The sequence below is a fragment of the Cavia porcellus genome, unplaced genomic scaffold, assembly GCF_034190915.1.
Source record: "Cavia porcellus strain 051 isolate PalLab524CR breed Dunkin Hartley unplaced genomic scaffold, mCavPor4.1 scaffold_14, whole genome shotgun sequence".
Classification (NCBI taxonomy): Eukaryota; Metazoa; Chordata; class Mammalia; order Rodentia; family Caviidae; genus Cavia; species Cavia porcellus.
The window spans coordinates 77275482-77293193 of NW_026947497.1; the positions used below are offsets into that span (position 1 = coordinate 77275482).

Here is a 17712-nt window from a genome sequence, read left to right on the forward strand (position 1 = left end):
ATGGCAGTGCTGGTGACAACTTGAAATTCCCCACCTAAGATCTTCACTGTTCACATACAAAGAACAACAGCCCAGCCTGGGGATGTGCTTTGTGGACAGGCTGCATTTGATTGCTGGTACCAGGAAAAACAAAGCAAAATGAACGAACAACAGACAGAAGGACGGATGGACAGACAGACAAACAACTCATGTATAAGGCTAAGTTGGCCTTTACTCATTGCTGTAAAAGTATTTCCAGCCGGGCATGGTGACCCATTTTGTAATCCCAGCACTCAGGAGCCTGAAGCAGGAGAATCCTTGTGAGTTTAAGGCTATCCTGGACTACATAACCAGAGCCCACCTTTAAAAAAGTATTGCCATGAGAATTGTTTTAGAGAAACAGCTTACCATGACAACAGCTCATGGCTAAATTAAAATATCCTCGTTGTACCCAAAGCCCATGGAACCTTCCAGTGTTTTCCACATCAAGCTTTGGGTAATATAGAGGATGGATATTTACTTATTTGGGTTTTTTGAGATAGGGTCTTGCTGTATAGCCCAGGCTGGCCTTAAAACTCATTGTAATCCTCCTGCCTCAGCCTCCTAAGTGCTGGGATTATAAATGCACTGCCACATTTAGCCAGTGTGTATTTAGAAATAAGGGACCATATGTCCTGTTTTGTTGAAATAGTCCTCAAGCCTCTTGTACAGGTGTAATTGTTACGATTGCTCCTTTGTGTTCTCAAAACGCGCTGAATTGGAGATCAGTTGTGTGGTTGCCCTGTGTACCAGGTACAGGAGAGATGAAGGCAGAGCCCTGCTCCCTCGGCAGGACCTGTACTCTGCGTGATGTCTGCAGCTTCCCTGCATTCCACCCAGGACACATCTTTCTTTTCATGGGTGCTGTTCTGTAACCTTGACATGGAGGGTACATCTTTTTTAAATTTTTATTTATGTATTTATTTCATCTTTTCTTCTTCTGTATATCTTGTTTCCATAATACACAAAACTTTACATACCAGGGTCTCAGTCACTTTTTTTTTTTTGTGGTACTGGGATTGAACTCAGGGCTCTGAAGTCACTCTTAGTCCCCATCCATACTCCTCGCCTGTCAGATTGCCGCTGCGGTGATTTTGTCATGGAAGCCTCTGCCATTGGTCACTCTGCTGTTTTCCACCCTAGATCTCTGCTCCCGCTCCTCCAGCCTGGTGGTCACCCTCTGGCTGCTGCTGGGCAACCTGCTTCCCGTACTGGCTGGAGTCCTGTTGTGCATGTGGCACTAGGAATCAAGGAGCTGCTCCGCGTCACATTGCTGTGGAAAAAGCACAAGGCACAAACCTGGGCGAGTGCCAGCCTATGCGGGTGACAGTGGCCAGAGTCCGGCCCTGGAGCAGAGCTGCCTGGCAGTCACTGACCAGCCTTCGTGTCTCAGAGCTCAGAGGAGGAGAAAACCCAAGTCACCGGGTCACTCTGCTTTCAGGATGTGTCACCCCTGCTGTCCTGTGAAAATGGGGCACCAGTGGGATTTTTAGAGTGATCACACACTCACCGTCTCTGCTGACCTGAAATGATGGGAAAGCTCATCATCGACACTGCAGCACAGAAACGGGCAGCAGCTAATTCTGCAAGACTCTGGAGGCTGAGGCAGGAGGATTGCCACAAGTTCAAGGCCAGCCTGAACTCCAGAGTAAGACCCCGTCTCAATAAACAAAAGCTGGGTGTGGCTGGATTATACCTGTAATCCCAGCACGCAGGCTGAAGTGAGTTTGAGGCCAGCCTGAACTACCTAGCAAGACCCTATCTCAAAAAACAAACAACATTATAACTTGTGAAATTTGTCTTCAGAAGTGTAAATTAGATTTACAGAAAATAATTCAGCTGGGATTTCTGCAGCACTCTTGTACCTATTTAAATGCAGTGGCTATACATGGGACACTTAAATCACTGTTTTCATTGTGGTGTTTTCAGTTCTTTCTTGCTGAATCCTACAAATTAACCGAGCTTGCCTTTTCTGCCAGTGGCAGAAAAAGATGGGCACCACTGTCTGTGTGTGTAGCCTCTGTCCTCACCACCTACAGAACTCAGCGTCCCCATGAGCTCACCATGAAGCGGTGACTGGAAAGCCCCTGGAAGCAGAGAGCTTGAGATATGCCACCCTGAAAAGTAGAAGACGCTCAAGCAAGAAAACTTTTATTTTTTCAGAGAATAGTTGTGACACACAGAATCCAGCACACACAGAATTACTGTATTCTGCTTTATCCAGAGTAGATAAAAAGAAATCCTGATAGGGTCAGGCATGGAGTCATTTTCAGGTGGGCTAAGAAATTGTTACAGAAGGATTGCTAATATTCTTTTGCTAATATTAATTCTGAAAATTCTTTTGTGGATAAGGAGAAAACCAGGTCAACTGAGATGATCTGAGTTGTTTACCAATAGCCAAGTGTAGGCCTTGTGTGGGCCCTGCCCTGTAGGGTCCACTCACACCTAATGCAGGGCTCAGCGCATGGAAGCTGAAAGATGGAAGTCTGTGTGCCCCAGGTTTGGCTCTCCTCTTCCCACCAAACTCTACGAGGCAGTTCTCCTGCACCAGAGCTCACCTACCCACAGAGTCATTTTACTCTGTCGGATGACAGTGGGATGGTGATGATGATGATTTTGGTGGTGCTGGTACTAGAAATTGAACGTGGGGCTGTCACACCTCAGCCTCTTTTTAATTTTTTGTTCCAAGATAGAATCTCACTAAGTTGCTCAGTTGCCCAGCCTGGGCTTGAGCTTGCAGTCCTCCTGCTTCAGCCTCCTTGAGCACTAGGACTATAGGTACATGCTATCATACTTGGCTAACTCTTTAATAATGGGTGCTGTTTTGTTTTCCTCTCTAAAGCTAGTGAATTCCTGTGACATTTAAACAAAAGTAGTTATTGAGTATTCCAGTTAAGAAGTTTTTACCGAGTGGTGGTTTAGTACTATAATCCCAGTTGCTTGGGAGGCTGGGGCAAAAGAATTAGAAGTTCAAGACCAGTCCTAGAGAATGTAGCAAGACCCTGACTCAAAAAAAAAAAAAAAAAAAAAAAAGTGGGGTCTGGGGGACTGAGGAGGTAGCTCAGTGATGTGACGCATACTTGCTTCAGGTGAGGCCCTGGGTTCAATCCCTAGTATTACCAAGAAAACTATGCTAAGCGAGCAGAGCAGCATATTTCTTATGAGGTCATAATTCTAACTGGCTATATGGCATTAGGGTCAGATAGTAACCCCAGCATAAAATAATTTTTAAAAATGCATACATTTAGCCTAGGTGTGGTGGCACACACCTGTAATCTCAGCACTCTGGGAGGCTGCAGCAAGAGAATTACCACTAGTTCAAGGCCTAGGGCTATGTAGTAAGTTAAAAAAGATGTGTACATTTAAAATATGTGTTGCATGTGGTACAGGCAGAAGTGTTTGCCATGGTGAGGAGCCGGCTCCTTAGTCACTGGCTGCAGCAAAGCAGGAAGGGCTGATCCCCAGGCTGGGATCGGGCTCCATCTGCTCTGTGCAGACTTTAAATTGTGCAAGTTTGGAGGAGAATGAAGGCAGATTTTTTTTTTTTTTTGTCTTTTTTCATTTTTATCAGTACTGAGGATCGAACTCAGGACCGCCTGCTTGCAAGGCAGGTGCTTATGCCGCTGAGCTAAATCCCCAGCCCCATGAAGGCAGATTTTTAAAGAAACATAATCTCAACTTCTATGCCTGTTAACAGTTACAAGTCATCTCCCAAAGTTTTATAAAAAGCCAAAACTGGCATGGGTTCCTAATACATTGAGATTCACAGTGCAGTGACACTGTCTGGGCAGTGTTGTTTCCAAGCATGGTGCTTTTATACTTGACGTATATTTTTGCTTTGTTTTTTATTGGTGTATTTGCACTAATGACTTTAGAGAAAATACTGCTGATGACTGTTTTGCATATGTATTTGTTAAAGTTGGAATGTGATGGCCCAGTTTTCTCTGCAGACGTGAAACGATTTCAAGGACCTATCACCTCCCGAACGCCCTCACGGCAGCAGCGCCTGTATCCTGTTAGTAAGGCTCAGGTGAGGTGGGCTCAGATTTTGTACCATATACTCAGCAAGACACTGAGTGAGCAAAGAGTGAGAGGCACGTTTGAGTCACTTAGGATATGATAATGAGGCAGAGACTTTTAAAATCTGAGATTTCAAACCAGGCATGGTGGCACACACCTGTAATCTCAACACTTAGGAGGCTGAGGCAGGAGGATCACCCCGAGTTCAGATCCAGCCTAGGCTATATAGTGAGTTCAAGGCCAGCCTGAACTATGTAATAACCTCTTACAGAAATTTTTTTTTTTAAATCTTGAGATTTCAAAGCAGAATTACTAGTATAGAATTCAGTTGTGAATGAAGAATTTGAAGTGGCACCACATCGGTACTGTGTGTCAGGCCAGCGCTTCCTGTCAGCGGAGACTGGACCAGTTCCCCACACACGAGCATGCAGGCTGCAGTGTGGCGGCAGTCACAGGGACAGAGGAGGCAGATAAGCAGCTGACCTGGGGACAGTCTCCTCCCAGCTCAGAAGAGATCAGGTGTGGTACAGACTACCATGGTTTTCAGTTCCAACTTAGGTTCACCTGGATTGTTTCAAGGTCCCAGGTATCAAAAGTATCACGTGACTTCATCACAGGTTTTTCAGACCTGGAGTCACAGGAAGAAGCCAAAGACACAACACAGCCTGGCACTGGCGAGCACTCCAGCCAGCTTCATGTAAATCTGCTTTGCTCTGGGAAAGTCACCTTTTTCTTGGCTTATTTCTAGAACTGATCACCCACAATTTTTCCACAGGATGCTTTTTGATAAGACCAACCAGACATTGTAAAAATGGTATATGTAAATCCTGCTTAACGTCGGTTTCCATCCTGTGCCGAGTTGGAGTTAGCACTATTGGGAGTGGAAACAGGTTTCTGTCTCTTTTTTTTTTGGTACCAGGGATCAAACTCATGACCTCACACTTGCCAGGCAAGCGCTTGAGCCACTGAGCTACATCCCTGGCCCAGAATGGAAAGTTTTATGGGTTTCGATTGTTCAGGCATCCGTAGGCATAGCAGAGCATTTCCAACAGTTTTATCACTGCTCTGCTCCTGGACCAAGGCCATGTGAGACATCGAGGTGACTTCTAGGAACCCACCCGGGACACGAGCTTCACCTGTGCTCCCAGACCCAGCCTGCTGGCATGCAGCTCTCATCACTGTGTCCTGTTTCCCTTGGGCACTGAAGGGACAGAGAGGAGCCTGACTCCCAGGGTGGCTGCATAGTTCAGGAGGAGGACGACAGTCACACTGCTTGTCACCCCTGCCAGGAAGCCCGGTGAACTGAAGGGTTTCAGTAAAGGCTGCTTCTCGTTGTGAAGAGATCTCAACTGACAGGAAGAGTTTAGAGAGCTATAAAATATAGGGTTAGGAAGGGAGTGGTGAATTACTTTACATTTACATTTTTAATAAGTCATATACAAGATTTAAGAACTCTTCTTTATGGTGTTGAACTTTAAGTGTAATATATTCCTTAGAGATATACAGCTTTAATAAAAATGGAGACTGATTTGCATACTGTCTTTAACCCCATTGTTTTTTTTTTTAATCAAGTTGAGGAACACAGTCATGCACTCTGTTTGGGGAAGATTAGGTGTTTATCATGAAATACAAGGGAGTTTTTCCTTAAACATGAGTGAAACTGTTGACTTAGAGACTGGGGCCGTGCTGATGTACAGCAGCAGGGCCGCTGTCCAGGGCTGAGCAGCAAGGCAGAACCCACTCCGTAGCGCATCCTTCTCTCCGCACCTCCAAGCTTCACATTTTACAAGGTATCCCCATCAGACTGGCTGGAGGCAGTGACTGTCCCTGGTGACCTGAGGTGTTCCTTAGGGACACACCTTTCTAGTTTCACTTAGAGCCAGACTATGGTGACAGGAGCCAGGCATAGGAAACTGGTCAGGCATGATGCTGTGACCTAACAGCTGTATTTCTTAATGGAAATTTCATGATGTTGAGATTTTTAAAAAGTTTTAAATGTTCTGTGTAAGTACTTAAAATTATACAACCTTAGCCAGACCTCCCAGCACTTGCCAGGCTGAGGCAGGTGGATCATTGTGAGTTTGAGGCTAGCCTGGGCTACATAGTGAGACCTGTCTCCAAAAGAAAGAAAACGAAACAAACTATGATACAACAGATTACTTAATGTACTCATCCAGCCTTTCCACAGTACACTAACAATAGAGCTGCCTGCAGCTCACATGGGACCGTGTTTACACTAGCGCTTGGGATGGCCACTGCATGTTTAGGGAGCCTTTCACATATTGGTCTTTGGTTCAGAACTCTCCAGTAGGTTTTTGAAATCAGCTTTGATGTGTTCACTTCACCACGTACACTAAATCAGTGTGGACCTGGGCAAGGTGGCACACACCTGCAATCCCAGATACCCTTGAGGCTGAGGCAGGAAGATCACAAATTTGAACCCAGCCTGAGCAACTCAGCAAAACCCTGTCTCAAAAATTTAAAAAGGGAGGGGCTGGGGATTTAGCTCAGCGGCATAAGCGCCTGCTTTGCAAGCAGGCAGTCGTGAGTTTGGTACCAATAAAAAGGAAAAAGGCAAAAAAAAAAAAAAAAAATTTAGAAAGGGATGGGGGCCAGTGTTTCATCTTCAGTACCACAAAAGAAAGGGGAGAAAGTTTAGGTTTTTTTCTTTGCAAGATACTGAATGTAAATAATAGAAATAACTAAAAGCATTACATAAAGCACTATAAAAAGCATTCTATAGTGGTGCCACTTCCCCAGGGCCTGCTTTCTGGTTTCGAGGGAGAACCTGGAGGGACCTGAGCCCAATCAAAGTGCTGTCTTCGGTTCTGGCACAAAATCCTGCAGGTTCTCGATAGGACAGCTTACATGGATATAGAGTGGGGGGAGGGGGGGTCACTGGAAGCCTTTCAGTGGCCCATCCTCACTCGGCAGTGTTTCTCTTTGCCTACCTTTCTGCTTTAGTAAGACCTCACTGCCTTTTGTGCATTTTTTTTTTTGCTCACTTCTTTGATAAAGGACAAGAGGATTCTGGAAAGGCCCAGATCCTGATAATATTTGCTTATCATGAGCAAGGCCCTATATTCATAGCAATAAAGAAAACAGGGATAACAATACACATTATCTGGTATTTTGTGCTTCTTACAGGCTCAGGTGAACTTACATTGCTGGTTCGCAATGATTTCCTGGTACACAGGGATACAGCATTATGTATTTAATCCCTCTACTACTAAAGAACATTTATATTATTTCCATTACAATTATTTTCTAAGTTCCTTTTTTCCCCAAGTAGTTCATTTTAGTGTCTCTCTCTCTCTCTCTTTTTTTTTACGTGAATAGGAACAGATTTTTGCCGGGTGTGGTGGTGCACACCTGTAATTCCAGTACGGAGACATTAAGGCAGGGGGATCACTGTGAGTTCAAGGCCAGCCTGGGCTACAATGTGTGTTCAAATCCAACCTGAAATGTATAGCAAAAGCCTGTTTCAAAAAAACCACCCCCTCAAAAAAAAGACAGACAAAAGGGAACAGATTTTTAAGACCTGGGAAGACACTGGCCTGGAACAGAAACCAAAATGGTTCTGATAGATTCTGCCAGCCTGAGGCTTAGCTTTCTTTACCGTGATATCCACCCAACTTGGTACCGGGGCCAGAGAAACAACTTATCTAAGTAACTTGTATGTTCTTCTAGTTCCAGAGATAAACTTCCTGCTCCTTTTTTGCATATTGCTGAGCCCTTTCCAATCCTGAGACTCCGCAGTCACCCAAGCCTCACCCCCAGGCCTCAGTAAATCTGTCTGTCTTTTGTTTTGTGCTCCCAGGTGCTCCTTCAAATAGCATTTGATGTGTCATTTTGCTCACCTCTCAAACTCTTCCCTCAGCCAGAGCTGATAAAAGAAGTTCCACTTCTTTGTTTTCACCTGAGGGTGTCTGCAACAATGGCCTCTTTTCTACTTTGTCTCTGTCCTGCCAAAATCTCAGTGGCAAAGGGGACTAAAAAACAAAATCCCCGTCAACCCACTCAGGAACCCTTTTGTCTCTCTCTCAGAAGCTTGCTTTCAGGGGCTGGGGATTTAGCACAGCAGCATAAGCACCTGCCTTGCAAGCAGGTGGTTGTGAGTTCGATCCCTGGTACTGATAAAAAAAGAAAGGAAAAAAAAAAAGCTTGCTTTCTCTCAAACATTTCTGTAAAAAAATAAAGTCCCAAAAATTGCTTCTTCCCACAAACTGTTCTGTCTTCCCAGGCCTACAGTAGCCCTTCAAGTTTCCTTCCAGGTATTTTTCAAATTGAAAACACAACAAACAACATGTATTTCCAGTACTGGACAAATGTATTCATTCACTTTCAGGAAACCCCATCACGCTCCCTTTAGAAGATGGGATTTTATTTTTCCTTTATAGGTAAGTTTTACTGCAAAAACGAGGTAATATACTTTTAGTTACACTTCTCCAACATGAGAAGAAATGCATTCAAAGTTAATCAAAGACAGTGGAAGCCAGGATCACAAATGTCTATTGTTTTTTTTTTTTTTTTTTTTTTTTTGTCTTTTTCATTTTTATCGGTACCAGGGATCGAACTCACAACCACCTGCTTGCAAGGCAGGTGCTTATGCCGCTGAGCTAAATCCCCAGCCCCTATTGCTTTTGGTTTTTTTTTGTTTGTTTGTTTGTATTTGTTGTTTTTGAGACAGGGTCTCACTATGCAGTCCAGGCTGGTCTCAAACTCACTTTGTAGCCCAGATGGGCCTTGAATTTGCAACAATCCTCCTGCCTCAGCCTCGTGAGTGTTAGGATTACATGCGTGTGCCCCTCCACCAGCTTCTTGTTTTCTAAGACAGGGTCTCATAGTCCAGGCTGGCCTTGGACTTAAAGCATACCTCCTGCCTTGGCTTCTGGGGTCCTGGGATCATAGGTGACTGCCACCACACAGGGCTACAAAGGTGTTGGGAGCCGCAGCCCCGAGCCCGGTCGCCTCACTTGGCGGACGTGAGGCCTGTAGTAAAGAGTAAAGCCTGAGGTAGATTACCCCTCCCATCGAGCACGTTAGTTTCCTGCTTACCGCGTAAGCAACCCGCCCAACAATATAGTCTGCCTGGCAACTGATGATGTTAGCCAATCAGCTTGCCTTGCTTACTTTAACATGATTGGACACTGTATCCGTATATATACTGGTGCCACCCCTGGGGGGAAGAAGAAGCCCAGAAGTAGAAGCCCAAAAGGAGCCGCGGGGAGCGGACCAAAGGAGGCTTCGGCTGGGAGCGATCCCAGGGCAGGCTGTACGGAGAAGGAAAATAAAAGAAAAGGTTGTCCACTGCCAGACTTTGTCGTGTGTCCTTCCTGCCGGCCGGGAGCGACATCGACATTTGGTGGCCCGCACGGGGACTGATCACCCCCGAGACGTGACAGCGGACAACGCTCCAGTACAGAGCTGCGAGACAGGTGAGTTGGGGATAAGCCTGGGCTCTGGGTGGCGCGCACCTACAGGGCTTTTAGACTCCCCTCAGGCTCACGCGTAAGTGGCGGATTCCTTGGGCCTCACGCGGTGAGTAACATATTAAAAAATGGGAAACATGCTAGGTAGCAACACTAAGAGCGAGGGTGGTTGTGGAGAAAGCTCTCAAGAGCTTACAAAAGTACGCAGGGTATTTGAGCAGGCCCAGTCAGGGAGCTCCCGAGAGGGGCCCGTCAAGGGGAACAAAGATGCTAAGGAGAAGGACGGGGCTCTAGCCTCGGAGTCGTCTGACTCCGAGGACGAGGGAAAGTTGAATGGCAAGGAGGCCAAAGAGACCAGCTGTCAGGAGCCTAAGTCGCTCGATAAGGAGTCGCAGGGTTCTTTCCCAGCGTTGCGCCGTGAATTGCGCTCCGCTCAACTTGGTCTGCGGAGGAGTAGAGAGCTCCTGAGCACTCCCCGGCGCGAGAGGGAGGCGAAGCCTTCCGCCCCACCTTGGGGGCTGTTCCCGGAGGCGATCCCTCGCCGCGAGGCGGCCGCCCGGGAGCTCCCTTCCCCTTCGCCAGAACAGGAAGTGATGCACGGGCCCCCATTTTCCGCCCAATCATGGCCGCCGTCTTATGCTCCGCCGCCGGCGGGTCGGTATTTTTACAGGCGGCTTTGGCAGGGGGGACGTTTGTCTCATGAGGTACATCCACCACCTGGGATAGATAGTGGCCCCTACGGGATATTTCCTGTACAAGTAGCTATGGGCCAGGGACGTAATGCATGGGAGCCTTTTGAGATAAAGCAGATTAGAGAACTTAAAAATGCAGTTACAACCTTTGGGCCGACTGCGCCTTACACCATTGCCATGCTGGAGAACCTGTCTTCTGGGCCCCTCACCCCCGCGGACTGGATTCAGCTGGCAAAGGCGTGTCTGCCCTCGGGTAGTTACCTGGATTGGCGAGCCTGGTACGCAGAGTTCTCTGCAGAGCAGGCTGAGAGAAACGCCAATCGGGGAAACCGGGGGTGGAACAAGGAAATGCTTATGGGAGAAGGTCGGCACGCTGATGATCAGACTCAGTTCCCCGGCGCTGTCTATGAACAAATCAATGCCATAGGGCTCCGCGCCTGGAAGCAGGTAAGTGGTGCCGGAACAGCCTCCTTGTGTCTTTCAAAAATAATTCAGGGTACCACAGAGCCATTTGTTGACTTTGTGGCCCGAATGCAAGATGCTGCCGATAAGATATTTTCTGATCCGGGAGTGGCTCGACCGCTGGTAAGGCAGCTGATTTTTGAGCAATGTACAAAGGAGTGCAAGGCAGCGATAGCTCCTCATAAGAACAAGGATCTCAACGCCTGGATTAGGATATGCAGAGAGATAGGGGGGCCACTCTCCAACTCGGGAGTGGCTGCTCTCCTGGCCGCGGCTGTACAGCAGAGGGGACCTCGCGGGTTAGAAGGGGAATGTAAGGCTAAAGGGTGTTTTGCCTGCGGGGAGCCAGGACACATTAAACGTCATTGCCCAAACAATGCAGATGCTAGGCCTCACCCTAGGAATGAAGAACCATATGTTTGTGGGCGATGCAAGAGGGGATCACACAAAGCTGAGGAGTGTAGGTCGGTCTTTGATGCTCAGGGCAACCGTATTTGTGGACGAGATGCTAGAGGGCCAAAAAACGGCCAGAGGGGGCCCCCTTCACAGGCGGGCCCCCGCCCCAGAGACAGGACAGCTCAGGATGGCAGCCTTCAACAAGGGCCACCCCTGGGTCAGCAGGTGTGGACCTCAGTGTCGCCTCCAGACTTATATTAGTGCCTGATATGGGTGTTCAAGTGGTTGAAACCACCTTTAAGGGACCGTTACCCAAAAATTCCGTGGGTCTGGTGATCGGGAGATCCTCCACGGCCCTTCGGGGTCTCATAGTAGTCCCGGGGGTCATAGACTCAGACTACACAGGACACATTAAAATTATGGTTCAATCTCTTGTGGGTACTATGGTAATCAATAAAGGAGACAAGATAGCGCAGCTCTTGCTGCTCCCCAGTCTCCACAAGAGATTTCCCTCAAAGCAGAAAATTAGAGAAAGTCAAGGTTTCGGTTCCTCGGGGGAAGTCTTCGAGGGACTCCATATAATACTTGATAAAAGGCCCATGCTCTCACTTAAGGTCAATGGCAAGAATATAACAGGGCTCCTAGACACAGGAGCTGACCGTTCCATTATCTCTAGAAAGGATTGGCCCTCCAACTGGCCCACCAACACTGCAGATAACACGCTGCAGGGCCTGGGGATGGTGTCAGCTCCTCAGGTTAGTGCTTCAACCCTGCTCTGGTGCGATGAGGAGGGTCATCAGGGCCATTTCCAACCATTTGTGTTGCAGTTGCCAGTGTCTCTATGGGGAAGGGACATCCTCACTCAGATGGATGTCACGCTTACGTCAAACTGCTCCCCCCAGGCTAAGGATATACTCAGGAACCAGGGATATACCCCCGGCAAAGGCTTGGGCAATGCCCTACAGGGTCGGACATCCCCAATACCAGTAGAGAACAAAAAAGGTAGGCAAGGGCTGGGTTTTTCTTAGGGGCCGCTGAAGAAGCTCTCCTACCCACTTCGATCAAAATCACCTGGAGGTCAAATGATCCGGTTTGGGTACCTCAGTGGCCCCTGCCTAAGGAGAAGCTATTAGCCTTGTCAGAAATAGTCAGTACACAACTTAGATTAGGACACATTAAGCCGTCAACCTCCCCATGGAACACCCCCATTTTTATAATTAAGAAAAAGTCTGGCAAGTGGAGGCTGCTCCATGATCTAAGGGCGGTCAACGCGCAGATGCAGTCCCTGGGGGCGGTCCAGAGGGGGCTGCCAGCTCTCTCAGCCATCCCTCAGTCCTGGCCAGTTTATGTTATAGATCTTAGAGACTGTTTCTTCTCAATCCCCCTGCATCCAGAGGACACTCATAGGTTCGCCTTTACTTTACCCACCATTAACCAAGAAAGCCCTGATCTCAGATACGAGTGGATAACGCTGCCCCAAGGTATGGCCAACAGTCCCACTATGTGTCAGATTTACCTTGATTCCCTACTGGCCCCCCTACGGAAATCCTTTCCCAAGATAAGATGTGTGCATTACATGGACGACCTTTTGCTCAGCGGCAGGGACCCAGACATGCTAAATAATATGCTCGGCCAGTTGGTCGAGGCCCTGAGACAAGCTAATCTGCATGTTGCCCCCGACAAGATTCAGGGAGGAGAAATGGTGACCTACTTAGGCGCGAAAATCTCCCCTATGCTAGTCTCTCCACAGAAGGTCACCATTAGGACGGATGGCGTTAGGACCCTAAATGACATGCAAAAGCTACTGGGAGACATTAATTGGATTAGGCCATATTTACATATACCAAATTCAGATCTCAAACCCCTGTTCGACCTTCTGAAGGGAGACCCAGATATAGCCTCCCACAGGAGGCTCACTCCTGAGGCAAGAGCTGCCTTACAGAGAGTGGAAAAAGCCTTAGGTGGGGCTACCTTACACAGAATTGAACCAGGGCGACCCTTTGATGTCTGTTTGCTACAGACTAGTCTACAGCCCACAGCGGTGATTTGGCAGAAAGGACCATTACTGTGGATACACCCTAAGGTCTCACCTGCAAAAGTCATAGAGCATTACCCGGAGGCAGTCGCTTCATTGGCCCTTGAAGCGCATGATAGAGCTGTCCAACATTTTGGCTCAGGACCACAAGCCATCCGAGTACCCTATACCGCCAGCCAGATCAAGACCCTGGCTGCCTGCATAGATACATGGGCCATTCTGAAATGTGTTTTCCATGGGGATATAAACAATCAATACCCTAAAGACCCTATCTTGTCATTTGTCACTCAGCACCCTATAATTTTTCCAAAGGTTACTGCCTCTGAGCCATTAGTCCCAGCAACTACAATATACACAGATGGCTCCAAGACGGGGATAGGCGCCTATGTGATCCTAGGCAAGCCCCCGGTTACCATACAATTTGAACCTGATCAGCCTCAGGTGGTGGAACTGCAGATCGTTAAAATGATTCTTGAACGGTTCTCAGAAGCCATTAATATTGTCTCCGATTCTAGGTATGTGGTCAATGCTATGCAAGTGCTTGAGACTGCCGGTTTAATTAGATCCACTTCCACAGTGGCTGGGCTGTTCCTGTCTATCCAGACATTGCTTCAGAACAGACACCATAAGGTCTTCACCACCCACATAAGAGCACATACATCCCTGCCAGGGCCTATGGCACAGGGGAATGCGGCTGCTGATACTGCCACTCACCCGTTATGGATTTTTACCTTACTAACACCAATCGAGCGAGCCCGTGCCTTCCATGATAAGTTTCATGTCAATGCCAGGACACTAGCAAACCATTTCCATGTTTCCAGAGCAGATGCACGAGATATCGTGCGACTATGTGACTCCTGTGCCACATACAAACCTGCCATACCGATGGGAGTAAACCCTCGAGGTTTGATCCCTGGTGATGTTTGGCAGATGGACATCACACATATACAGGAGTTTGGGACTCTTAAATATGTTCATGTTTCCACAGACACCTGTTCTCACGTCATATTCGCAACAGCAGAAACAGGTGAAAAAGTGTCTAATGTGATCAATCATTGCCTGGCGGCTTGGGCCGCATGGGGCAAACCAAAAATATTAAAAACTGATAATGGACCAGCCTATATAGGCAAAGCCTTCAATGAGTTCTGCAAAATGATGGAGGTTCAATTAAAACATGGTATCCCATACAATCCCCAAGGTCAAGAAATCATTGAGAGGGCTCATAGAAGCCTCAAAAAAATTTTACAAAAACAAAAAGGGGGAGTAGGCCAAGGCCTGGCCCCAAAGGCACGATTATCCATGGCACTATTCACACACAATTTTTTAAATTTAAATAATGATAATTGCTCCCCAGCCGTGGAGCACTGCAACCCTTCCCCCAACCATAAAGGGTGGGTGAAGTGGAAAGATGTCCTGACAGGACAATGGATGGGCCCGGATCCAGTGGTCAGCTGGAACCGAGGCGCGGTTTGTGTTTTCCCACAGGAATCGGGACGAGAACCACTGTGGGTACCGGAGAGACTGACACGGGCAACAAAGCCCTCGACTGAAGATCAGACCTGCCCTACCGGAGATCCATCACAGACCAACCAACAAGATAAATAGAAATAGCGGTAGCCCAAAATGGACAAGAAGATCCTCAGGCATATGCATGGCTCGCTCGCCTAGCCTACGACCGAGTCTAGGGACGGTGAGCTTCCCACACTCCTCCTCTAAAAAATTATGACATAGCTGGGTAGGAGAGTCAATGACGGGTAAGAGCGTACTCCCCCAGTGCGACTCAACCTAAGCCAGGCCCTACCCCATCCTGCACGTAAGCCGCTGGACTGTTAGACGCTGCCCAGGTCTAAATTTCTCTCCGAGGGGATTTCTTTACGGAGAGAAAATGAGTGCAAGCTTGTGTGCATCCAGGTTCCGTCCAGTTTGTGCCTGGCCCTAGAAAAAGGACGAGGGCCTCAGGGCCTTGGCAGACCATGGGACGGCCGACCAGGGTCTAAGCCAAGGACCTACGGTGGGCCTACGCATAGGGCATAAGCCTCTGCACCCAGTCCAGAAAGGACTACGATGCGCACATTCATAAAAAATAAAAAAGGGGGAGATGTTGGGAGCCGCAGCCCCGAGCCCGGTCGCCTCACTTGGCGGACGTGAGGCCTGTAGTAAAGAGTAAAGCCTGAGGTAGATTACCCCTCCCATCGAGCACGTTAGTTTCCTGCTTACCGGGTAAGCAACCCGCCCAACAATATAGTCTGCCTGGCAACTGATGATGTTAGCCAATCAGCTTGCCTTGCTTACTTTAACATGATTGGACACTGTATCCGTGTATATATACTGGTGCCACCCCTGGGGGGAAGAAGAAGCCCGGAAGTAGAAGCCCAAAAGGAGCCGCGGGGAGCGGACCAAAGGAGGCTTCGGCTGGGAGCGATCCCAGGGCAGGCTGTACGGAGAAGGAAAATAAAAGAAAAGGTTGTCCACTGCCAGACTTTGTCGTGTGTCCTTCCTGCCGGCCGGGAGCGACATCGACACAAAGGTGCATTGTACCATCACACATCACAACTCTTATAGATGTCCACAGAGTAAGACAGTGTGTGTAGGGGGGTGTTAGCCCACCAACCTGATGTGCTCCCTGATTCTGTATCTCTCAGATGTGTTGTGTGTTACTTAGGATTGAATTTCAGAAGACCAGAGTAGAACAGTCTACCTGGAATAAATTTGTAAATTTTATCTATGCTCAAGGGACAGTATTTTTCTTTATTTTTATTTATTTCTTTATTTTTTTGGTACTGGGAATTGATCTCATGACCTTGTGTTTGCCAAGCAGGCAGTTAGGCCGCTGAGCTAAACCCCCAGCCTGGGGACAGTATTTCTGAAGTGAAGCAAGATGTCTCAGTTGAAGATCTGAGTGTCTATTTTTCTTTAGAAATGAACATATTCCAGTGTAGTGCTACACAACTGTAATCCCAGCACTTAGGAAGCTATAGCAAGAGGATCACTGTGAGTTCAGGGCCAGCCTGGGATACATAGTGAGTTCAAGGCCAGCTGAACTACATAGCAAGACCCTGTCTCAAAAACCAAGAGACAAAACAAAAAGTATAAGAAGCACAGTTAAAATAGGGGGCCCTACATAACATTCTGTTTTTATCTTTTTGATCTTTCAACAGCTGTGTAATGGATGTGTTTTTCTGATAACTGTGCCCATAAAGCAACATCATTTTTAATTATCTCAGTTCTTTTGTATAAACTAGCATCATTTGCTTCTCTACCAAGAAATAGTCAAGTTTCTAATTTTTCCCTATTATAAAATTACTAAGATTAAAAAAAAAAAACTGCTGGGATCATCCTTCACGTGTTTGTAGATCAGCATTTATTTACCTTATATGACACTTTTTCAATATATTCTATGATGTAGATATCTGCACCTCATCAGGGCCTCATTTCACTCCCCCTCATTTCTCCTCCTGCCCTTGTTAATGTGCTCATACTCATCTGTGCTGTTACCTGCACCTACAATCCCCCTTATTCCCTTCCTTTTATGGATTCTTTTTTTTGAGACAGGGTCTTGCTACCTAGCTCAGGCTGACCTCAGACTCACGGCATCATGAACAGAGTAAATAAAAATAGGTAGAACAGAGACAAAATGGTAATTTTAGGGGCTGGCGATTTAGCTCAGTGGCATAGGCGCCTGCGCTGCAAGCAGGCAGTCATCGGTTCGATCCCCGGTACCGATAAAAAGGAAAAAGACAAAAAAAAAAAAAAAAAAAAATGGTAATTTTAAAATTGCACCTTTAAAAACCTGCAGTTTCAAGGGACAAGGTTACGGAGACTTTTTCTTTTCCTCAAAACTACAAAAAGAATGAGGAGGAAGGCTGCAGGTGAGTAAGAGTAGAAACCTTAAAGCCCTTAAAGGTACGTACAGGCAGCGCGCACTACATAGCAACACCACGTCTGAAAACGCAAACAAAACCAAAAACGGAAGGTAAAGGAAGGAAGAGGTCCAGCGGGGCGGGGAGGACCTCGACAGTGCAGAGCCCAGAGCGCCCATAGCATGAACGATTCCCCACCCATCCTGTCCCCGTTCTCCGAGGTCAAACCTTTCACCTTACTCAGCAGGGCGATGGCGGGTGGTGGAGGTGGTGGTAGTGGGCAGAACACAGGCAGAGGGCACTTCCACATCCCAAGAATGAGGGCTGGATGAAAACCAGCTCCAGGAGAGCCAGGAGGAGGAACTGCCGACTCCAGGCCTGGGGCTGGAACCCTGGCGGGGTTGGTAGCCACACCGGTGAGGAGTGCAGGGACCCCAGGAGGCAGAGGGGACAGGAGGAAAGCAGACTCGAGGGTGGTGAGGGAACCCGCACGAGGCAAGGCGCCTCAGAGAAACGGAGAGACCCGAGGCCTGTCGGAGTGGACCGAGGACAAACGAAGGAAGCCGAGGAGGAGCACCATGGGGACACGAGGAGAAGCGAAGGGATCCGAGGCCTTCCGGGGACGCCGTGGAGGCGCGGAGAGACCTGAGCAGGGGCGGAGACAGCCTGGGAACTGAGGAGTGGACACGAAGAGGTGCGGAAGGCCCACAAGAGGGGCGAAAGGAACCGAATCAGGGCCTCCAGGACCCGAGGAGAAACGAGGAGGTACCGAGATAGATGAGTAGGGCGGAGGCATC

General features: G+C 47.9%; 1 protein-coding gene and 1 long non-coding RNA gene across 2 annotated transcripts in view; one reads left to right on the forward strand and one right to left on the reverse strand.

The window, feature by feature from the left end:
* Positions 1-5572, forward strand: part of Lmln (leishmanolysin like peptidase) — a 56483-nt gene extending 50911 nt beyond the window's left edge. Inside the window, exon 17 of the mRNA XM_003477118.5 lies at positions 1162-5572. Within this exon, the coding sequence (XP_003477166.4) occupies positions 1162-1262 (101 nt within the window). The 3' untranslated portion in view covers positions 1263-5572. The remainder of the gene's footprint in view (positions 1-1161) is intronic.
* Positions 949-17424, reverse strand: LOC134470357 (uncharacterized). The gene is made up of 2 exons (XR_010039204.1): positions 17151-17424; positions 949-1291 (listed from the first exon to the last, which is right to left on the reverse strand). It is a non-coding gene; the product is annotated as an uncharacterized LOC134470357 (long non-coding RNA).
* Positions 17425-17712: the final 288 nt, after the last annotated feature.